Source organism: Pseudoliparis swirei, chromosome 4, assembly GCF_029220125.1.
Source record: "Pseudoliparis swirei isolate HS2019 ecotype Mariana Trench chromosome 4, NWPU_hadal_v1, whole genome shotgun sequence".
Lineage (NCBI taxonomy): Eukaryota > Metazoa > Chordata > Actinopteri > Perciformes > Liparidae > Pseudoliparis > Pseudoliparis swirei.
This window is the reverse complement of record NC_079391.1, coordinates 6242862-6268576: the sequence shown is the minus strand read 5'-3', so window position 1 is coordinate 6268576 and position 25715 is coordinate 6242862. Positions and strand designations below refer to the sequence as shown.

The following is a 25715-nucleotide window of genomic DNA, read 5'->3' as shown; positions in this document are numbered from 1 at the left end:
CCTGGGTCGGACAAACAAAGTGCTTGACTTCGTGTCGAGTGAAACACAAATATGAGGCACACTGTACAAGAGACGATTGAAGCCGAAGCTTCTCTGTAAACATCGACGTGCAGACGTGTTAAAAGAAGAAAGAGGAGAGACGACGAGGTCGGCGCTGCTTGTTAAAAGTCTGGATCTGTTTTTATGTTGCCACGGGGACGTTCTGGGCGGGCCGCACTGCTTCGGAGTGGATTCTGGCAATGAAGCTATATTAAAAAGTCAAATTGGAGTGCTGTCCTATCTCTTCTTTTTCTATCCTCCACATTAAAGACCCGCCCGCCCAGTCGAGGTCTGATCGTGAGTTGAGCGTATTGTGTTTTAATTTCTAGCCGACAAAAGCGTGAACAATGGAACTGGAAATACACCAAACAACAAAATGCTTGTGTGTGTGTGTGTGTTTATGAGGAGTTACGATGGGTGTGTCGGTAGCTTTTAATGTCCCCGTTTCATCAAATTCAATCATGTTTGTTGATTTACTCATCCAGCTAGGAGTGTATTTGTTGTACATTGCACCAATTTATATAGATTGCATATCACGGGTCGAGTAAATTGAATTGTACTCTGACCTCACAATATTGTATTCCATTGACAAAGTCAAGACTTCCCTGCGACCTTTGACCCCGTGAAGCATGGCGACGGTCAGCGATGCCATGTGTTGAATCCCCTCGTGTCCAGAATACAGAAATGGTTATTGTTGCATCATCCGTACCAACTCCGCCTTCTCCCTAACGACCGGCGAGACGACGACTGCTCGGGTCACACATGTTGAATAACTTGACCTCTCACGAGTTCTCCTGCAACATGATCGACTCTATTTTGTGTGTTTTTTTTAAATTTCAAATAGCGTTTTTCAAATTCATACTCTTTCATCCTTGGTGCATTTTGACAATTATGGAGTAAGCAGCCGGGTTAACGGCGTTGTGCTCCAGGGCATCTTGGTTCAGTTTCGTTATTAGCTTCCTGCGTCACCTTCGACCTTTCCGCTTATGAGACGGTAAAGAGAGTTGGCTCGAGGTCCCGGAGCTCTAATTGTGAACGGGTGACCGTATCGGTCATGGCGTTAAATTTATAGCAAAGGTTGCTGCTGCCCAGTATTATAACCACGTGTGTAACGGAGGTGTCTTTTTATTACAACTCCAATAGTATTTGTGTCGGTGAGATCCACTGACCTCTCGACCTGTCGTTCTATTTTACAGTCTTGAGACTGGATTGGCTGGAATTTAACCAGTTCCACTACTTGAATGATAATTTTATTTCGTAGAGGAGCTGAGGAGATTTTTTCTTTTTTTAAATATACAATATATAATACAATATATTCAAATCTCATCATTTTGAGAAATAAACTCCCTCTAGAAACATCTGGCTAACATCAATGTGCATGTGTGAATTGGGATTATGAACAAAATTAGAAAGACTTGACATGAGATGTAGTAAACAGTTAAAAAAAATAAAAAAATATAAAAGTGTTTGTACTACTTTATTATGTGGAAAATGGATATAAATGATGGAAAATTAGTAAATGGATCTTTTCATTTCGGCGCTCGGACCCTTCGCAGAAACACTTAAAGAAAACAAATAAGAAAATAACAAGAACTCTGCTTGTAAAATGAAACAATAACTCTCTGAGAGTTCAAAAGATCGATATTGTTTGACGGTGGTCATACTGGCTCAAAACCCACATGTTGCATACGTCTGCTGTATCAATGAGTTCCGGCAGATTTTTAATGCAACGTGATTTTCTTCTACCGCAAACATACTTCATCATGACTTAAAGTTCACTTTACTTATAGTTTGTGACGACCAACAGAAAACAAACTTCTCACTGAGGCCAGTGATCAGAATGGTGCATTCTGGGTCATCCAGCCTGTTGCTCTCCTGGGAGTTACCAACACTGTCTCTTGTTAACCGGCACACAATGAATGTGTTATTCCAGAATAAACTTCAGTATCTGAGCAGGAATCCGCCCTCTTAAAAGTTATTTTTCCAGTTTTTTGGGGGGAAGATTTTCCTTGATCTGAGGTCCTGGGACATGATGTCCGATGTGAGGCAAACTTGTAATTTGTGATTTTTGGCATATACAAAATGCACTGAATTTAATTGAATTTAAAGTGGTTTTAAAAGCATTCTCAAGGTTATTCTAAGAGCCCTGCACATGTGTGTCTAGTTGTGTTTTCTATTTGCTCTTTTGCTTCGGTCCACAAGGCCACACAGCAAGCCAAGGGGTTGTGTCTCATCTGGTTGTGTGTGTGTGTGTGTGTGTGTGAGAGAGAGCACTGGCATAAGTGTAAAATAAACTGTATTTCTTTTGCCAGCTACCCCCTAACTCTCATTGATTTCTTAAATCTGGCATAAAAAAGAAAAGTATTTTCCGACTGATGATGCGTGGACCCCAGCTGTCCTGCCCCCCCCCCCAGCTAGGGAACTGAGATCCACGTGTTATCCTGAGATGTGTTTCTGTATGTCAGTGAGCATACTTTTTGTGTAGGCATCTGGGTGCGTGTGCTTGTATTATCGCATTCACTTTTTTTCCCCGTGTGTTTTTGCGTTTTTGTGTATTTGCTATTCTCAGCCTCGTTGCTGTCGCCGTGGCTGTGCAGCTACACACCGTCACACTAAATAACCATGCCCAAATGAGTCTTTTTACGGCCTTAAAATAATAGTCTCACCATCGTGAATGTTTAATACCCTTTTCCCGGAATATTTTGCTGACAAAAGCAGAATTAAGGCGTGTACATAATGCGCCGGCTCCACGGAAATGCGCCATTTTCAGCAGATTCACCAATGTGAGTTTTGGGGGCCGACTTATTGCGTAATTCTTCTTCACACGGGCCGCCGCGTCTCAGTGTAACACGAGCAACTGTGGATTCATGACAGGAGAACGATGTTCAGATTATTTGTAATCAAAGGACGATGCAGAAAAATTAAAGAGGTTTACGCTCAGGGTGGTTTTTACACTCTACAATGAAGAAACTGATTGGATTTATTTATTTTTTAGCATTATTTCTCGTCACCAACTGTGTACAACTGTGTACATTAATTGAAAGCGCTCTTTGTTAGTACTGGTTACTACTGCTATTACTTTGTTATTACTGGTTACTACTGGTATTACTTTGTTATTACTGGTTACTACTGCTATTACTTTGTTATTACTGGTTACTACTGCTATTACTTTGTTATTACTGGTAATAATAGTAATAATGCCTGGCTTCCTTCCTTCTTATTTTCCTCATTTCTCCCAAATTTTGGTTAGGTATAACTTACTAACCTATTTCTCTGGCTACTTCCTTCCTTCTTTCCTTCCATTCCTTCCTTCCTTCAATGCTTTCCTTCCTTCCTTCATTCTTTCCTTCCTTCCTTCCTATTTTCCTCATTCACTCCCAAATTCTGGTTAGGTATAACCTATTAACCTATTTTTCCATATCTTTCCATTCCTTCCTTCCTTACTTACTTGCTTCAATGCGTTCCTTCCTTCCTTCCTTTCTATGTTCTTCATTCACTCCCAAATTATGGTTAGGTATAACCCATTAACTTATTTTTCTGGCCACTTCCTTCCTTCCTTCATTCCTTCCTTCTTTCCTTCCTTCCTTCCTCATTCACTCCCATATTCTGGTTAGTTAAAACCTATTAACCTATTTCACGTCACCACCTGCGTCTATAAATATTTCTTATTATTTCCTGTATTATTCTTCATCTTCTTCTCTTGATGTTCTGCTTTTATTTATATATATATATATATATATATATATATATACACTACCGTTCAAAAGTTTGGGGTCATCCAGACAATTTCGTGTCTTCCATGAAAACTCACTTTTATTTATCAAATGAATTGAAAATTGAATAGAAAATATAGTCAAGACATTGACAAGGTTAGAAATAATGATTAATATTTGAAGTATTAATTTTGTTCTTCAAACTTCAAGCTCAAAGGAAGGCCAGTTGTATAGCTTATATCACCAGCATAACTGTTTTCAGCTGTGCTAACATAATTGCACAAGGGTTTTCTAATCATCCATTAGTCTTCTAAGGCGATTAGCAAACACAATGTACCATTAGAAATACTGGAGTGATCGTTGATGGAAATGGGCCTCTATACACCTATGGAGATATTTCATTAGAAACCAGACGTTTCCACCTAGAATAGTCATTTACCACATTAACAATGTATAGAGTGTATTTTTGATTAATGTTATCTTTATTGAAAAAACAGTGCTTTTCTTTGAAAAATAAAGACATTTCTAAGTGACCCCAAACTTTTGAACGATAGTGTACATACAGAGGAAAATCTGCCAAATAAATCTTTACTCTTCAACATTGCATGTTAAATACGTGCAATGTTGTCATTATGGTCCAATGTGGGCCTCGTGTTTCATGTCCTCTTTACGGCGATGTCTCTGAGCAGAACGCTGAATAATGGACGAGACGCGAAGCCGGATCAAACGGAAAGTCTGCTTCTGTGTGCCTCTCAGGATGCACATGCTGTTCTCTGTGTGCGCCCGGCTTTGTGCACGCATGTGTGTTTGTGTGTGTGTGTGTGTGCAAAAGAAAGTAGGACTCAGAAAGAATTGGGTTGTGTTTTTGTTCCGTAGTTGGTGTGACGATCGCTTATGACTGCAGACATGAAATGTGTTTGGACTTGTCTGTAGAAACAGTATTTTAGCTGCTCGCTAAATGAGGAACTCAATAGTTTTGGACAAGTTATTATTATTATCGTTAATTTTTCCAGACTATCCCTCAGAAAACATTTCCTTTATTGTGGATGTCAGAACCACTTCTGGACTTATCTTAAATGCTTTTTACGAATTGATTTAACATCAGTCGTCTTTTGTGTTTGACCATCCCGGTTCAAACATGCTGATAATAACAATATCGTGGCTACAAACTTATATATCTATATATACCGAGAATGATAATCAAATTATAATCTACCGGTGAAGAAAAAGGATAGATTTGGACGTGATAGTATTTGAAGTCAGTCCCTGACCATGGATAATAAATGACTCCCTAATGTCTGGATTACATTTTTGGCTCACGCCTAACGTGACTTTTCATCTCGCGCCATCATCACGTCAAAATTCACAATTTGTCCCAATATTTTGTTTTATGACCAAATACTTCCCCAAACCTGTCGCTGTACGTCGTGGGTTCTCTGCTCATGTCAGCAGGACAACATGCAGGATTAATAAATCAATATAGGAACCAGAATCAGCTTTATTGGCCGTGTACGTGACACAGACATGGAATGTGACTCTGGTTACTCTCCGCTCTCCTCCTACAAATAACAGGATGAATATAGAAAAAGAGTTTGAAGACAGCAGAAGAGCAACATGTACAATATAAAAACAGTGACAATGAAGGTAAACATTATACCTGCTGAGTATCAGGATGTAGGAAACAAGCAATCCTTACAGCCCCCCTTCCTTCCTTCCTTCCATTCCTTTCTTCCTTACATTCTTTCCTTTCTTCCTTCCATTCCTTCCTTTCTTCCTTCCATCCTCATTCACTCCCCATTTAGGAAACTAAGCAATCCTTACTCACAGACTCACATCCCCTTCCTTCCTTTCCTCCTTCCTTCCTTCCGTTTCCTTCCTTCCTTCCTTCCATTCCTTTTTTTAAACTTCCTTCCTGATTCACTTCTAATTTAGGAAACAAAGCAATCCTTACTCACACTCTCATATCCATTCCTTCCTTCCTTCCTTCCTCATTCACTCCAAATTTAGGAACCTAATCAATTCTTACTCACACACTCACATCCCCTTCCTTCCTTTCTTCCTTCCTTCCTCATTCACTTCCAATTTAGGAAACAAAACCATCCTAACTCACACACTCACATCTCCCCTCTGCCTTCCTTCCTTCCTTCCTTCCTCATTCACTCCTAATCTAGTAGGAATAAAAGCCATCTTAACTCACACTCTCACATCTCCCCCCTTTCTTCCTTCCTCCTCACAGTGACAATGAAGGTAAACATAATAACTGCTTAGTATCAGAATGTAGGAAACAAAAGCAATCCTTCGTCACACACTCACATCTCCCCTTCCTTCCTTCCTTCCTTCCTTCTTTCCTTCCTCATTCACTCCCAATTTAGGAAACAAAGCAATCCTAACTCACAAACTCATATCTCCTCCCTTCCTTCCTTCCACCCTTCCTACCTTCTTTCCTTCCTTCCTCATTCACTCCCAATTTAGGAAACAATGCAATCCTAACTCACACACTCACATCTCTCCCTTACCTTCCTTCCTACCTTCCTTCCTCCTCACAGTGACAATGCATGGTAAACGTAATACCTGCTTAGTATCAGAATTTAGGAAACAAAAGCAATCCTGACACACACACTCCCCCCCCCCCCCACACACACACACCTTCCCACCCGACCTTCCACACACACACACAGACGGACCCCCACACCTCATTCTCCTCCATTGCACGCTCTCACTCAATTGAACCTGTCGTCTCCTCTTTGGTCCCCTAATGGCCGTCGACTCGCAGAGAGAGCTATTAGAGTACAGGACATGTTATTGGAAATCAAAGAGGATTTGGAGACCGGGGCGTCCTCCTGCAGGGGAAAGCACCCAGCAGAGGTCAACTTGTTACCAAAACACTCGGTCAACCCTGACCGCTCAGATGGATTGCTTCTGAGTAAATCTCTGTTTCCATCCTCGCCGCGGCTACACACGGTTATTTCAGAGCAATTTTTGAAGAGTGATTTTGAAGAACCGACGGCATGCAGTCATAACACCAGGAGCCTATAAAAGATACTGTCCATATAAGAATACATATATATAAAGAAATGAAATCTTCATAAACCAGGAGTATATAAAAGATACTGTCCATATAAGAATACATATATATAAAGAAATGAAATCTTCATAAACCAGGAGTATATAAAAGATACTGTCCATATAAGAATTAATATATTGAAAGAAATTAAATCATCATAATACCAGGAGTCTATAAAAGATACTGTCCATATAAGAATAAATATATATAAAGAAATTAAATCATCATAATACTAGGAGTCTATAAAAGATACTGTCCATATAACAATAGATATATATAAATAAATTAAATCTTCATAATACCAGGAGTCTATAAAAGATACTGCACATATAAGAATAAATATATATAAAGAAATTAAATCATCATAATATTAGGAGTCTATAAAAGATACTGCACATATACGAATAAATATATATATGAAGAAATTAAATCATCATAATACCAGGAGTCTATAAAAGATACTGTCCATATAAGAATAAATATATATAAAGAAATTAAATCATCATAATATTAGGAGTCTATAAAAGATACTGCACATATACGAATATATATATATATAAAGAAATTAAATCATCATCATACCAGGAGTCTATAAAAGATACTGTCCATATAAGAATAAATATATATAAAGAAATTAAATCATCCTAATACTAGGAGTCTATACAAGGTACTGCACATATAAGAATAAATATATATAAAGAAATTAATTCATCATAATACCAGGAGTCTATACAAGATACAAGATTTAATTTATTATAAATAAATTAAATCTTCATAATACCAGGAGTCTATACAAGATACTGTACATATAACAATAAATATATAAATAAATTAAATCTTCATAATACCAGGAGTCTAAAAAAGGCACTGTACATACAACAATAAATATATAAATAGATTCAATCTTCATGATACCAGGGATCTCTAAATGATACTGTACATATAAAGTAAATATATATATATATATATATATAAGAAATTAAATCATTGACTTTTTAATTTCATCCATATTGTCAGTCAAGATTGAATCTACACATCTGTAGAAGAAAAATGACAGATGATACCCAATTTCTCTTTGATACCTTGATTCTCCAAACAACAACTGATAACATTCTTGAAGGGTTCACAATTGACTTAAACAAGGCCATTACTGAAACACAGGAAATATACAAATGAAGGTGGAGAAGACAGATCTAACATAAAAGACTCATTTTCAACTCCTCGAAATAAAGAACGTGAAACCAGCCGCTGTTACGAACCAGGTGGTTCTCAAGGCTGAAAACAAACAAAGAAGAGTAAACAAGCTTACTGGTCTGTCTGTGTGGAAATGTGGAACAGGTTTATGAAATGAACAGATGAAAAAGGTTTGATGGTTAATACAGAACATTTTATTTTTGCCATGCATTCTCACTTATTGCCTTTAATAGCGCCGTAGTCACGAGACACCTAGAGTTTGAAAGTCTGATCACATTTCTGATCGTCTGATTCCTCAATTCAGTTCATTTTATATAGCCCAATATCACAAATTACACATTTTCGTCAGAGGGCTTTACAATCCGTATACGTACGACATCCCTGACCTTTGACCTCACATTGGATCAGGAAGAACTCCCATAATATAAAAATAAAAACATTTCACTGGGAAAATGTGAAGAACCCTTCAGGAGAGCAACAGAGGAGGATCCCTCTCCAGGATGGACAGAAGAATAGAGGTCATGTGACCAGAAGGAATCATTACAGAGTTACATAAACACATTCAATGAATAGAACAGAAATGTATGAATAATTAGTGGTAGGCATGGACCACGATCCAGACCTCCATGAGCCAGAACGACAACGAGCAATCGAGTTGTATTCAGGAGCGCTTCTCTCTGCTCCTTGGTGCTCCTTGAAGTTTGTATCAAAGCAACAAACATCATTTTCAAGAGCAAACAATTGTCATACTTCACTAAAATGAGCACTCCGTCCATTCAGGGAACAAGTCAGTAATGTTGGGAGCACTTTCTGCCATAAGAGGTTTTGCCGCATCTCTTTATACGATATACTTTTGATATAATTGAGATGAAATGAGACTTCATTATATTCTGAGTGAAGGCAAGTATTATACTTGACAGTGTTTATCTCTGATGATAAATGGATATCATTAAGTGGCAGCTAGCAGGATCTCTATGAATAATATATATATATATACATACATACATACATATATATATATCAAGACTGCATGAAACACAGCGTTTTATATATTATATATATATATATATAGGTACTGTATATATATATCTATATATATATACATACATATATATATATACATGTATATATATATATATACATGTATATATATATATATAAGACTGCATAGCGTTTTATATATATATATATATCAAGATTCTGATTCATTAAATCAACAACCAAGCCTTTATTCTTTTAATATGTTTATGATTATAAAAAAAAAAAAAAAAAAAAAAATCATTAAAAAAAATTAATATTTTCAGAGAAAAAAAAAAAAAAATTTATAACAGCTGAGTGTGTTTTGTCAAGGCAAAACCCCCTTGCAAGTGTTTGAGTTAATTAGACAATTCAAGATTTGTTTAATACCCTACTAGTATACTTTTCATGATATATATTTAGAGATAGGATATTTTATCAGTTAATAAATAAATAATCATAATTGCAATATTTCATAAGGTTTAAATGAATCCATAATACATATTTAATTTTTTTGATTGCATTACAGAAAAATTACAGAATCACAATAATATTCTAATTTTCTGAGACAGTCCTGTATATATATATATCAAGACACAGCATTTATATATATATCATATAATATATATATATGTCTGTGTGTGTGTTGTCAGTGAGATAACACAACATGCTGGAGATATATGCCTTTTATCTTATTTTCTTTATAAAAAAAAGTAATAAATAAAGCAAGCAAAAAGGATTTTAACCGTCGTGATTGCCATGAAGGTCAGTATTAGAGAGCTGAAATGAGAGCCGTTAAAGTTTTAGTTGTTATACATCACAGTCTTCCAGTATCTAGCTGCTGTCTGACTATATGCTGAAAATAACATCCACAGATCCCAGTAACCGTGGTAACTCAGGTGACTAGAGCCCAGTTTCAGTCCTTCCTTGTCTAAAACTGCATTATTTTGTATTCCACATCCTCACGGTCTCTCCCAATGTAAACTGAAATACAATAAAGCACAACAAACTGCACAAATGCTGCACACTAATTGTGTAAAAATCAGTAACAAGTGAAAATACTCCTGGCCAGTTCCTGCAAACAAGTTATTTTAATAGAGTGGAAAGGAAACTGTGTATTTCTGCAAAACAAATACAACACAAACAATGTTTAATGAATATTTTAGTCATTGATAATTTAACAAGAAAAGTATCTTAAAGATATTTGAACACAAATCCACCTTTTTAAATGCCCCAAATCAACAGATTGTACAACGATGAAACAAACCAGAGTAAATATCCGCGTCTGCGAGGACGAACATGAATAATAAATGATCGCATATTCCTGTCCTAGCTATCACAGGGTCACTTTAAACCACACAGTATTCCCTTCATCAAACACATTACGTTGTGTGCTCTCTCCACAAAGCTAAGGGCCACACGGCAAAGGAGAACTAAAATGTCTTTGAGTCAGCTCCACTGGGGGGACACAATGCCAGACCCTGAGTGCAGCTTCATTTTTTGGACCCCTCAGTACATTAAGAGCTGCGGATAACAAAAGCAGCGCATTGCAACTGATCTAAGCTGTTTGCAAAAGGCCGGTACATGGGGGAAATCAGAAGCTTCATTAAAGTTTCATATTCTGTTTCTGTACACTTGCAGTTTCATCTCGTGTGTCTCTATTTACTTGAGGACCCACGACCTGAGTCGAGCAAGACGCACCCTGGGAGGTTGGATCGGGGAAGCTTTAGCAACACGATTGTCACGCGGAAAAAGAAAAGACAGAAGAAGCTGTTAGGGGCTCGTCTTCGTTTTAACCGTGACCACGAATCCTTTAATACAAGAGCAGCAGTGGGAATATGTCTGTGTGTGTGTGTGTGTGTGTGGTCCAATGGGAATATCGTTCAATATTAGTTTAGTTTCTGCACTGCACACTGTTTACATTGAGTTGAGAAAGTACATTTACGTGTTCAAGTGTTTGCTAATAATTCACTGTTTTTTGCCCGTTTATGATGATGCAATGTGTGACCGCGGGACTCGGAGGTGTTCATTTCACGTTCAGCGGCGTGCTCGAGGATCCTCGTGTCCGTCTTCTGTCTGCGTCAACGTGTCACTTCCCCACTTTCTCCTCATTCATCACATCTGTGGTGTCAGGAAACAGACAGAATGACAGCAGATAGTCACTCTCACTCACTCTCTGACACACACACACACACTCTATTGGGGGCGTTAGGATGATCTGTCCAAATATAATTTTTGAAATACTGAATATTGACTGCAGCAGGTATTTTGTTATATTTTACAACTTGTTTTAAAAGGGAAACATGTAAACTTGTAGGTACATTAAATATCTAACATTTTAATTACAGTGGTACTGAATTATACCACTGCTTATTATTGATCTGCAATTATGCATTCATGAACTTAAACCAATATATATATATATATAATATTATATAATATTATTATTATTATAGTTTTTAGCACAAAAACACTCACAGTACTCAAATGCAAAGAATACATACACAATATATATATAACGTTAAAGGCCTTCAGAATATTGTGCAGCTTTTGACGTTTTGTGTTATTTTTATTTTATTGTGAAGATGATGGGATGAAACATCTGCGGCCGCACGTGACGCTTCAGTGTCGTAGCCGTTTCGGCTCACGCTTCGTTCCCGTCACATTCAGGCAAAGATCCTGCACACTGTACCTTTAAGGCACTCACGAATGTGACAGTCTTACCTCGTGACCTTTTATTTGAAAAAAGAAAGCTGGAGTCACAAAAAAAACCCCCGGAGCTTTCACCTCCTTCAGACGACAGAACGGCCCTGACGCTGTGCCGAGGCTCAGATGGAGGTCCAGATGCGATCGTGTGTGTATGTGTGTGTGTGTGTGTGTGTGTGTTGACAGCCTCAAAGAATCAAGCTTATCCACACACCATCATGGCGCCTCTGAAAGTGTGAAACACAAACACCTGCCTCCCTTCCTCGGTCACGTGGCACCCGGCTGGACGCGGTGGCACGCGCTACCGGCTCGCCCTCTTTTCTAGAGCTTGCGTCATGCCTTCTCGACAGGGTGCGGCGCGGGAGAAAGGAAGTGAGGGATGGGAGAAAGGCGGGAAAAGTGAGGGAGAAGGCTACCCCGCTGTTGGCAGAAATTGTTTCTGTGACGTTTGAAGTCCGGCAACATTCCAATTGGGCTGCAAAGAATCGGGATGACACACACACACACACAACGCTGCCCTGTGAGAGATAGAGGCGAGGAGCGAGGAGGAGGGGATAGAGAGAGGGGGGAGGGGTAGTGATGAGGAGTGAACGTGGCGGTGACTTTTGGAGAGGTGGCAGGAACCAGGGAGAGCAGCCTCCGATGCTCGTGACAGCAGCTGAACATCCCATCCACTGAGGAAAAGGGAGATGACACCCCCGTGAAGGAAGAATGCACAGGGAAACGGGGCGAAGTGTGTGTGTGTGTGTGTGTGTGTGTAAAAATGGCAGAAGAAATACATACGAAAATGATGTGTGAGAGCCAGAGAGAGAGAAATGGCATGAAACACAGATTGTTTGGGCATTTGGTTGGAAGCCGTGATCAATACAGGCAACTGTGTGGATGCTCTTTCGTCAGTGTGTGTGTGTGTGTGTGTGTGTGTGTCTGTGTGTGTGTGTGGGCAATTCAAGCCAACAAACAGCACTTGTTTGCCCTTCTCAACAGCGGCGTCCCAGTTACACAAAAATGTCGTCCAATGCCTCGCACAAAAAACGGTCAATGTTGTTGCTCAGCAAAGGCGACGGCAGCATAACAGATGACGGTTATTTTAAATTTGCATAAACTCTGAAGAATGTGGGATTTAAAAAAAAGAAAACTGGAGCCGGAGGTGATTTTCTTGCTCTTGGATTTTCTCACGCCTTCGTGTCGCATTTGCGTGGCTCCCCGTGATTGTGTTTATCCTGGGCTCCTCCGCTGTGTTTCTCGCAGACCTGGACGTCCCCGTTCTGACGGTGCACCAGACCATCAGCGATGTGCGCGGCAGCTACTACCAGGAGAAGACGGTGTTCCTGCGCTGCACCGTCAACTCCAACCCGCCCGCGCGATTCATCTGGAAGCGCGGCAACATGCTCATCGAACAGAGCAAGGACAACGGGGTGGACATCTACGAGCCGCTTTACACTCAGGTTCGTGCTCACGCGGGTTTTTTTGTTTACGTCGTCACGTCCTCTCGGTGACCAGTTTATTCTCTCTAAATCTCTCTCTTCCTTTAATGCATCTTTGTTCCCCGACTTTCTAACATTAAGTGTTTACACACACTGTGTGTGACTAGTTTAGTATAGAAAAGGCCGGTTTGGTATCACACATCTATCGTCTGTGTCCCCACGGTGTGGATGCTAAGTCAGAGTTAGCGCTGCTAATTATTGGATTGTGCAATTGTGTTGACCTCAGCCGAACTTGCTGTATGATATTTTGTCATGTGATTCTAAAAGGGGCGTCATTAGACCTATTTAAGTGGGGCTTTTCTTTGCATTCGTATATAATTATAATATAGATTTTTTTAACATTGAATGGTATATTTGATACTGAACTAGTTCATCTTTATCTCATTGATACTGTCCAAATGAGTATAAAATATCACTATGACAATGAAATTATGTCTCTAACAATGGAAATCCGGGGCCCGCTACCATTGGGGATTAGCCCCCCCTTTCTTTGAATCCTTCAAATGCCCCTGATTAGCACGACTGAGGCTTTTCCTCAAGACGTGAGATGTTGAAACGAGACGTGAGATGTTAAAACCAGACGTGAGATGTTAAAACCAGACGTGAGATGATAAAACCAGACGTGAGATGTTAAAACCAGACGAGAGATGTTAAAACCAGACGAGATATGTTAAAACCAAACAAGAGATGTTAATACCAGACGAGATATGTTAAAACTAGACGAGAGATGTTAAAACCAAACAAGAGATGTTAATACCAGACGAGATATGTTAAAACCAGACGAGATATGTTAAAACCAAACAAGAGATGTTAAAACCAGACGTGAGATGTTAAAACCAGACGAGAGATGTTAAAACCAAACAAGAGATGTTAATACCAGACGAGAGATGTTAAAACTAGACGAGAGATGTTAAAACCAGACGAGATATGTTAAAACCAGACGTGAGATGTTAAAACCAGACGTGAGATGTTAAAACCAGACGTGAGATGATAAAACCAGTAATAAGATGTTAAAACCAGACGTGAGATGTTAAAACCAGACGAGAGATGTTAAAACCAGACGAGATATGTTAAAACCAAACAAGAGATGTTAATACCAGACGAGAGATGTTAAAACCAGACGAGAGATGTTAAAACCAGACGAGAGATGTTAAAACCAAACAAGAGATATTAATACCAGACGTGAGATGATAAAACCAGTAATAAGATGTTAAAACCAGACGTGAGACGTTAAAACCAGTAATAAGATGTTAAAACCAGACGTGAGATGTTAAAACCAGACATCCGATGCTTCCGTGTGTCCGAGCGTCGTGAGCGTGTCTCCATGAGATCTCCTGGAGTAGAGAGTGATGTTGTTTTTGAGAATGGTGATGAAGAGGAGGGGCTGGATGGATGAAGAGGAGGGGCTGGATGGGTCTCTAGCTTTTATTGTTGCTCTGACAGTCAGATTCTTTTTCATTTGCCTAATGGTCCCGTTTGAAAGCCGTTAGAGATTCATCCTTCATATTCCTCTATATGTAGATTTGAGATGCTTCAGTTGATAATCAGGACATGTCAGACATCCAAACACAGCATGTGCATGCGAGTGTGTGTGTGTGTGTGTGTGACCCTGTTTATCACAATGCGGCTCATCAAAAATTGAAGTGACTTTTCCACACCAGATTATCGCCCAGTTTCTCTCCGCGTTGATGTCGTGTGTTTGAACGCTGGTCGTGTTCATCTCTCCCGTGTTCCTCCTCACGCCGTTGCTCCGTGTCGTTGGCTCCGCCCAGGGGGAGACCAAGGTGCTGAAGCTGAAGAACCTCCGGCCCAAAGACTTCGCCGACTACGCGTGCCAGGTGTCCGTCCGCAACGTGTGCAGCATCGGGGACAAGTCGGTCACCTTCCGGCTCACCAACGCCACCTGTACGTCTGTTTTCATTGTTTCACACGCAGAAGACACGTGAATGTTTACGCTGCACACGCGTGTTCTCAAAGACGCTCCTCAAGTGCATGCTCTGAACTTTGAACCGCATGCTCGTCGTCTCTCTTGTTGTCTCTCTATCTCTCTCCCTCTCTCTCTCCCTCCCTCTCTCTCTCTCTCTCCGTCTCTCTTTCTCTCGCCCTCTCTCTCTCCACCCTTAGACTCTCACATGTGCACTGAGTCTCTCGCTCTCTCTCTCTCCACCCTTTGACTCTCACATGTACCCTATCTCTCCCTCCCCCCCTCGCTCTCTCTTTCTATCCCTCTCCGTCTCTCTCTCTCTCGCCCTCCCTCTCTCCACCATTTGACTCTCACATGTGCACTGAGTCTCTCTATCTCTCTGCCTCTCTCTCTCTCTCCACTCGTTGACTCTCCCAAATGCCCTGAGTCTCTCTCTCTCTCTCTCCACCCTTTGACTCTCACATGTACCCTAGCTCTCTCTCTCTCTTCCTTTGACTCTCCCATGTGCCCTGAGTCTCTCTCTCTCTCTCCACCCGTTGACTCTCCCAAATGCTCTCTCTCTCTCTCTCTCTCTCTCTCTCTCTCTCTCTCTCTCTCTCTCTCTCTCCTTCTCTCCCTCTCTCTCTCTCTCTCTCTCTCTCTCTCTCTCTCTCTCTCTCTCTCTCTCTCTCCCTCTCTCTCTCTCTCTCCCTCTCTCTCTGCCTCCCAATGTGCCACATTGCTCATCCGTCTTTCTTCCTGCAGCTGAGAGCTCATCTCGGGCCCGTCAGCTGTAATTCAGTTGTCACACTCCCCGTTATCTCCAATTCACTCCACGCGCCTCCGTCCGTCTCCACGCCGCCGCTCGGCAACTCCGTTACTCACGGCAACATTGTTGACGTTGACAACCTTGTCATGTCGGTGACACTGATACAGCACACAGGAAAACCCTTTTTTCCTGTTGTGTTTATTTTATCTCCTTCCCTCCACTTTTCATTTTCTAAACGCCTCACAGCCTGTTGGACAATCGTGCTTACAAGTTGGTACCTGATGGTGTTTTATATAAATGAAGTCAGTGGTTCTCAAATGGGGGTGCGTGTACCCCTGGGGGTCTGTGAAAGTATATGAGATTTGTTTTTTAAATATATTTAAAATGAGCATCCATTAAAGAAAGCCTTAGAGAATAGTTATTTAATAAACATTAAGTGTAACTTCATGAACTGAATGGAATGGAATATATTGCATGCAAAATGCTGTGTATTACATCTTTTTTTCAACCTAAAATGCTTTGCACTGGTCAGGGGTACTCGGCTGAAAAATATATTTCACAGGGCGTACAAAACTCAAAAAAGTTTGAGAACCATCGAGTTAATTAATAGTTGCTCGGTGTATTCAAGCGTACATCTAAATGTGTTGATAAGGAGGAAAGCTAACCAGGGACGCCAACATCTTTTAAGAAATGGAGGTGGAGCGATTAAATAGCCTTTATTATGTATATATATAGATATAATATAATATATATTATATATACATATATATATATAATATATATATGATAAATATACATACAGAATTCTATACATATATGTATTATATATATATCATAAATAGACTCAACATGTCTCGACCTCTCATGGTATTTAACAAACCAACGTAAATATTTGTTACATGCCCTGGCCAAAGCCTTAAGTTATGGAGACATGTTGGCTCTTCTGATGATTTAATGACTCTAATAAAGGCTATTTAATAGTTCTTCCTTTTTTTTGGAGTGCCTTGATTTTTCACTTTCTTCTTTTTATTCGGTTGCACATTGTTGTCAAATCTTGTAACCGTGTCCCACATGCTCAAGAGCCATTTGAAGAGATTTGAAGACTGTTCACGGCTTCTTATCTTAATCCAGTCGGAGGGCCGGAATGGATCTGCACTGGAAATGTGGATACAGCAAAAGTGACTGAAAGGGTTAGAAAAGCAGCTTTTTGACCAAGACACAGTCCTAAAACCTCCTAAAACCTCCAAACTGGTGGTGAAAAGGAAATCTTGACACTCTCTAAACGCAATAGTTTGACATTTTAAATCGACACGTCGTGTTTGTGCGACGGCTGTCGGCAAGAAATCAAATAATTGCGTCTATTAGAATATAAAATGTATTCTTTTAACATCAAATTGCCCTTGAGCAAGGCAGTAAACCTCTTTAGAACGACGGTCGACGCGCTGTGCTGTTCAGTTCTCATAACAATAATAACAGATATGAATGCGATGCTGAAAAAAGGCAATTTAATGGATATTTCAAGGTTAAAAAAAAGGAAACTGTCAAAATGTCGGCCCATAGTTCTGTAAAATCATATTCATAATCAGCTGTAATTGATTCATCGTATCAAATATGAATGTTGCTTTAATTCAATATGGTTGAAACAACATGTTTCACAATGATGAGAGAAGAGAAGAAGGTTTCTCGATGCTGGCCTCTGGTCTCCATGACTTGTCACTTTGCTCTGAAGGAGAGGTTATCGATGAGGCCGCGGCTTCCAGGTCAGAGATAAATGTTCCCAGGAGTCTCCTGAAGTGAGCTGAAGGTGGGAAAGATTACAAAATAAAGAAATAAAAAACTCTGTAATGGAGTAAAAAGGGGAGAAAACAAGAGGAATCTCTGTTTAACTCTCCTGTTGCCTTAGGGTCAATTTGACCCCATTCAATGTTTAACCCTCCTGTTACCTTTATATTTACTGACATATTTTACCCTCGGGGTCAATTTGACCCCAGCAATTAAAACCTCCAGAAAATTATTAGAATTAATATTGTTTCCCAAGTTTAAGTGTGAGGTACTTTATGTTTGTTTGTTGACTACCTAAATAGCCCTTTAAATATATAAAAAAAGTTGATATTTCTTATATGTTTGACACAGTGAAAAACAGCCTGGGGTCAAATTGACCCCAAAGAACACCGACGTTAAACATTGAATGGGGTCAAATTGACCCGAAAGGTAACAGGAGGGTTCAGACGTGAGGAAAGAGAAAAAGGAGGAAATGAAGGACTGAGAATGACTGATGGACGTGGTTCTCTGGAATGCTCCGGAAACACAGAGCGATATCAAGGAATCGGCCTCAGGTGAACGAGACGTTCGCTCCGTTATAAACGACAACACACAGGACCAGAGATGATACATTATGGGTTATAATAGAGGAGAAAACAGAGGGACCGAAATGGAAATGTATTTATTCATTTAACCTTGATTTAACCGATTGAGAACCATTTCTTATTTACCAGCTAAAAAGGTTGCAACAGGAGGCGAGTGGTTCCAAATCATCATAAAACACATATACTGTACATCTCAAACAATCTCATACAAACGTTACAACATCATCAAATATACAAGCTATAAAAACACTTTTTCAAGATCAAGATTTTAAAATTATTTGGGGACGTTAAGTCCGAATAAAGATTGTGGCTGACTTACTTTGTCATGGTTCTGATTAATTTGACCACAATAATGGATTTTATGTGACATCTTTTTAATTCTACTCAAACGGTAGAAGAACAGGGCGGTCAGTGTGTAGATGTGTGGTTCATTAGCCCTCAGATCAATGTGAAATGATATCCTATTTTACAAAGGTGTTTGTGAAGCAGTCACACACACACACACACACACACACACACACAGAGCCAACATAATACATATCTGCTTTGTGCTAGCATACGGTGGCAAAAGCTTGTCTGGACCTCACAGTATGACAGAAAACACACTGCTTAGTGTGTGTGTGTGTGTGTGTGTGTGTGTGTGAGAGATAGAGAGAGCTTACATAGAGGATAGAGTAAGCTGCATTCCCAGAAAACACAATGCATTGGTGAAACGGTGTTTCATTGTTGCTTTGAGTCTACGATGAGAAAAATCTGAGACACATTTCTTAAAATAATTTCAACACGTTTCCAGGACCCCCCAGGAACTGGTGTTAATATAATGAAACACCCTAAAACGAAAAAAGAGGCAAACATTATCCAGAGTTTAAAATGTATTCATAGCTACAGAATCGCAGATAACAATTAACATATTAATGACGATTCTAAGGATCTTAAAAATGACCGAAAAACAACAAATGCAGAATACAGAGAGCAGCGATGATGGAACCCACAGAGGGCGCCGAGCGGAGAGAGAGACAGGAGGGCAGATGTGATGTCATGATGAAGAGAGATCGTAAAAGAGTTTTGTTTTTCATCCTCCGTAATATTCATCTAATGAGGGTATTTTGTTTCCCCCCGCTGAGCTCCTCTTGTGTCCTTGTGTCCCGGTCGCTGCTCAGATGAGATTCACCCAACTGGGTCACGCCACCGCCGCTGATTCACCGCGGCCGGGGACAAGGGGATTGATTGATTTTCATATCATAATCCCGGCCCGGGATTTGAGTACGGGGGCTCCTGCCCTTTTTCCAGCAACTAAATCCCCCCCCCCTCCCTCCCTCCCCCCAGCCGCCCATAAAACGCTCCCGGCACGCCTCGTCGTGGAGTTTTAAAGTGAAGGAGAAAATAGGGTGGGGGGAGGGTGGGGGCCTGGGCGTGTGGAGCGGAACAGTATTGAGATTGATTTTCACCATAACTGAATGTGAATTTGGGACTTTGTCACATATTGTTTGTTTTAAAAATAAAAGTCAAAACTTTACCAATCGGTTGTACTTGAGCATATTTAAAAGTTCTGAAAGAACTTTGGCCTGAACACCGTCCACAATGAGTCACTCCCCCGGCAGCCCGCCCTACAGCTCACCCCGCTTTATTGTACATTTGACCCTCGACGGGACCATCGTTTACTTTTTTTAAGACTTAAAACTCGAGTATTGAGGTCATAAACTCACGTTTACAATATTTACTAGAATAATAAACGAATTAAATGCATTTTTCATAAATTTCAAAACAATCTGACTTTGTTCCTGACTGGACTGGATATGGGACCGTCATTTACTTTTTTGTAAGACTTAAAACTCGATGTTTGTGGTCATAAACTCGTGTTCACAATATTTACTAGGATAATAAACAAATTAAATGCATTTTTCCTAAATTTCGATCACACAATCCGACATCTTTTCCCTGACTGGACCAGAGTTGAGACCATTGGAGAATTACCCTGGTGGAGACCTTTAGGAACTGTGTAAAGTCCCCCCCCCCTGCTGGCTATCGTTGGTATCCCTTTTTAAATGCAGAGGTCGTCCCATATGTCGGAAGAGAGAAACAAACGCGCGTACACAGCGTGATTTAAGGGCTGTTGACAACCTCTGAGCCGACTGTGAATCTGAACGATGGGAGAGTTGATTCAGTCTTTAATTGATTGCTGTAACTCTCACGACAATATACCTTGACAATAATATGACAGTCGTGCAAGTGTGTTATATATATATATATATATATATATAGACGATGAGATCAATAGGTGGCAAATCCTATCGCGTGTAAATTCCGCCTCGGAAAGCTGAGGATCGATGGGCAATCTGCAATAACCCTCAGTAGTGTAAAACATGGGACTGCGTCTGTGCGGTCGCTTTCATGGGCGTCTATAATCCATGTCTGAGAGGGTTCATGTGGAAGAGAGAGATCATCTGGGAAATAATGGAACAATGAGAAGGAGACAAAAAACACTCGCCGTTGACAAAATCTAAAAGCGTTTCTGTATTTAAAGTGTTCAGCTGTTAGAATACTTCCTCTTTCTTTATACTTTATATTTTGATACAACTGTTTATCGCTTCATGTCTAACAGATCATGTGTGTCTGGGCTTTGGACATTTACACAGGTCCTGAATTCACTTCCATATATCAGAGCAGCCTTAAAACAAATTGATTATTGCCATATATATATATATATATAATTGTATGAATATATAAATATATACATATGTACATATATATGTATATATGAATATATGTATATATATACATATATTTATATATGTATATATGTTTACATTTATATATATATACATATATATATATATATATGTATATATGGCAATATTCAATCTGCTTGTAAGGCAGCTCTTATAATTCCTTTGTGAAGTTACGGAGTGCTTTAAGAAGTTTCACTTCTGTTCCCTCTTTATTTGACCTTTCCATTTTCGAACATATTGCTTTCATTATTAGCATGCAGCCTCAACAGTGCTCTGCGTCACACTCGTGGTCACATGACCTACTGCACTCTCCAAATGTGAGGTACCAATTGCAGATTTGGGACTTAAAAGGGCTAAATCTGAATCTTAAAATGATCCATTTCCCTGGAACATTTCCTCTTCCTCTGGACCAGGGAACAAGAGAAACCTTTTGGGTTCCGGTCGGCCAACACGGCGCCACACAATGAAATAAAAAAGATTTAAGGCGTCAAACACTGCGGGGAGAAAAAAACGTCTGACTTCCAGGGAGGAAGTCTTTGGAAACAGTGGAATGATGGGAGGGACTTAACTAGTCAGGGGCTCATTCATTATTACTTCCACCCAAACGTCACTCATCGTAACGTAACCTCTGACTGACGCCGAGGCGTCGCCCACTGTTCCCGGGGACCGAAGACAAACATGCAGCATTTGCACCTTTCTCTAAACCGTTAAGCTTTTTTCCTTCCAGCTGAACCCACCTGGCCTTTAACTCATCGATTCATTGAATCCTCCAAATGGGAAGAAAGAAAAACGGGCAATGCGGCGAGAGGGAAAGCAAGTCACGGAGAAGAGAAAGCAGGGAACAAAACAATGCAGAAAGAATGAGAACCAGGTTTCAAAGTGAAAGTAAGAAGACCGATATTGAAGATGCAGAGGTGAAAAACTGACGGAGGGGAAGAGGCGAGAGAGGGGGGGGGGGGGAGTGGTAGTGTGAGCGTGGTGGAAAGAGGCATTTGTTACCTGGTTGTAAACCGCTGTGCTGCACATAAATCCCATTACTTTGGGAAGAGCGCTGGCTGAGCCCACCGCCGCCGTCACCCACGCATCCCCAGGAAATTGAAGCTATAATTCTCAAATCCTCACTTCCTCACTTCCTCCCTCCTCGCTGCACATATAGTGTCCTCTCTCTCTTATTTTGTCTTCTTCTCAGACTTTTTTTTGTGAGCTACACACACTATGGCATTTTTTTCATTTTTTCGGTTCTTTTAATTTGTTCAGCAATTGGATTAGATTAGAAAACTTTATTAATTATCACCTAGGGGGGAAAACTCATTTGCCAACAAAAATTCATACGGACAACAATAGACAAGAAACACACTACAAGGAACAAACTAAACCAGAAGATTCCCCACATGACCATCAGGAAGATGCTAAATGTAAATCTAAATCCCCAAAAAATCAAACTAACACGAGTTGACTTTAACTTTTACCTGGAGCTCATTTACAGTCTCAACTAACCTGCCATGCACATCTTTTAAAAGCCTGATGAGCAGCAGACATCGACTCTTTCACGACTCAACCTTAAAATGCCACTATATCTGACAGTAGGTTTTTTGTTTCGTCGTGTTTATTTTTTTAAATGTCAAGGATTGCTCTGTTTAGTTGAAAATGCAAAATAAAAAGTCAAAAAATAATTTTAAAAAAAGAAGGTATAATCAATGCTGACACCAGCTGTGATATATCCCCATACACGCCTGTACTCACTGTAACTGTACTAACAGTTTCCATGGAGGTGGGTTTAGTTAAGTTCAGTTTATTAACCCTCCTGTTACCTTTACATTTACTAACATATTTTACCCTCGGGGTCAATTTGACCCCAGCAATTAAAACCTCCAGAAAATTATTCGAATTAATATTGTTTCCCAAGTTTAAGTGTGAGGTACTTTATGTTTGTTTGTTGACTACCTAAATAGCCCTTTAAATATATAAAAAAGTTGATATTTCTTATATGTTTGACACAGTGAAAAACAGCCTGGGGTCAAATTGACCCCAAGGAACACCGACATTATTACCTGTATGAGATCCATCATGAGGTATTAAATACCAAGCATTAATGCACGTAACATATCTGTATGTTTGAGGAGGGTTTGTTCTTGGTGGAGGAAGTATCAACTTATTGACCTAAACTAGCGTTCCTTGTGTCATGGTTAGGAATAAAATAATCCTACATTTATTTATTTTTAAATTCTCCAATAATTTGCTCAGAACAGGGATTATACTAATATGTATGCTGATTGCAGTGCATGGTTACGCCAGAGAAACGTCCAGTCGGCTCAATCGTCACTCGTGAGAGAAGTGGGATTTTTTTTGTCAACCCAAGAGTGTGTGTGTGTGTGTGTGTGTGTGTGTGTGTGTGTGTTCCTGTAATGGTAAACTAGTTAGTTGAGCCTGCGTGAACCTCTTTCATTACGGCGATTGCAATCGGTAAAAAAAGAGAGATTAGAGGTTCGGATGTCCTGCATGAAGTCTGGTAGAGCGATGAATGTCTTTCCCCGTGCCGCGTGGGGTCGTCTCACTCTCACCGAGGATTAACTCTCTGTCAGCTCGATAAGCGCGGATCCTCCTCCGTCTTCGCCCATTTAGATAGAAAACCCGTCTGGAGTGCACTCTTGGAAAAGGCTCGAATAAAAAATAATATTTTGGACTCTACAAAAATGCTCTGTTAGAATTGAGAACAAGTGTTGATGGATGAATGTCTCTCTGATGACCTCACCGCTGCTTTTATGAAGGAGGAGCAGCGACCTTTTGAAGGTCTGAAGACAGAAGTACTCAAAGAATTGACCCAAGACTTTGACTTTATATTTTAGGACCCACACACACAATGTGTGACTGCGGTGCTGAAAAAAGAGAAACTCAACCAGAATGAATACTGTACCAGAGGCCCTGCGTACATGTACTAGTGTGTGTGTGTGTGTGTGTGTGTGTTCTTTAGTTTCATATTAAGCAAATGTATTAATATACAAAGTAATTGGGAGAAATATATGCAACTCATTCAGTGACCAAGTATTTTGCTGGCTTTTGTTTTCTCTAAATTGGAAACATTTCCATTACAGAGTTATGCATAATTATAACAGAGTTATGCATAATTATAACAGAGTTATGCATAATTATACCTGCTGTATGAGAATCAATATGTGACGTCTTACACAAACTTCATCCCATGTGACATGGCGGCTTAATAGAGAATACATACATAATGTAAAGAGGCAGGTTGACAGGATACAACGACCTCGTTTTCCTTCTTTTTGTTTGCTGCTAAAAACTCAGAAAGAGAGGCGGAGTTACACACACAGAGAGGCGGAGTTACACACACAAAAACCACACTGAGAGGCGGAGTTACACACACAGACACACACAAAGAGGCGGAGAGGCGGAGTTACACAGACACATTCGGAGAGGCGTGGTTACACACACACACACACACACACAGAGAAGCAGAGTTACACACACAAAGAGGCGGAGAGGCGGAGTTACACACACTGAGAGGCAGAGTTACACACACTGAGAGGCGGAGTTACACACAGAGAGGCGGAGTTACACACAGACACTCAGAAAGGCGGAGTTACACACTCTGAGAGGCGGAGTTACACACACAGAGGCAGAGTTACACACAATGACACACACAGACCCCCCCCCCCACACACACACACAGCTCAACTGTACCAGCACCGATTAGTGGCCAGTGATGCAGCTCCAGTACAGAAACTGCTCCGCCCCCCCGGGGTGTTTTTGTTTCTTTACTGCTGCTGATGGGGGGGGGGGGGGGGACCTTTCCATATTACTCACATCAAAACATTTGTCAGCCACTCGAGGGATTCATACAGGTGACATTCTGGTCACCAGCTCATTTCCCTCCCCGTTAGCCGGCTGTCGCCTCGTTTACACCCCGTGGCCACATCTGCAAAGACCTCCTACCAGATGTTGCAGACGGCATGTGAAGCAGAGCATTTTTGTAATGCTTCACAAAGCACTTCAGTTTTAGATTGTACGAGACGGCGTAATCACATGAAACAGAGGAAACCGTTTCATACTCGTATATAAAGTGCAATTACGAGAGCCTCGATTCACACGGAGTTGTTGACAGCACACACACACTTTACGGGAATTATCACGTACAAAGTGGTCACTAAACGACCATTTAGTGGTTTTACATAAACAAAACCGCAACTCCCCGCTAGCCACTTGCCGGAGAGCATTTGTTCTGGAGAAGCAAACAAAATCGACAACGTGTGTTTGCTGCAAAAAGCCGTGCAATTGATTTAATTAAATGTCAACCGGTTTAAAAAGCAAACAAAGCAATAATGAACTATTTAATTGGATCACCCTTCGACGTTTTGTCTGTTCGTGATACCCGTGATGTTTTCTCCTTTTATCAGTAACCGGCCTGACGTCTGGCCACTAGGGGCAGCATGACTCAGAACCCGAAGGACAGACAGGCTGCAATTTAATGAGGAGAGACGATTTAGACTTTAACAATAATTCATAACAATTGCATATTGAAAGAGTGCAAAGTCTTTGGCGATTGGAGTCTAGGATAAGCCAGGGGTATAAAATGAAGTTTTAAGTATTAATCTGTTAAGTATTAATACAACATTTTTTTCCAAAGCTTTCTGTAATGTTCTTTTAATTTTATTTTTAAACGCAGCCCTGATTGTTAAAATGAGAGAAGAATATTGTAATTATTATTATTAT

At 40.2% G+C, this 25715-nt stretch overlaps 1 protein-coding gene across 1 annotated transcript in view; it reads left to right on the top strand.

The window, feature by feature from the left end:
• LOC130192352 (MAM domain-containing glycosylphosphatidylinositol anchor protein 1) overlaps window positions 1-25715 on the top strand; it is a 198739-nt gene that overhangs the window by 108898 nt on the left and 64126 nt on the right. The window contains exons 5-6 of the mRNA XM_056412270.1: window positions 12982-13178; window positions 14990-15122. Coding sequence (XP_056268245.1) covers window positions 12982-13178; window positions 14990-15122 — 330 coding nt within the window. The remainder of the gene's footprint in view (window positions 1-12981; window positions 13179-14989; window positions 15123-25715) is intronic.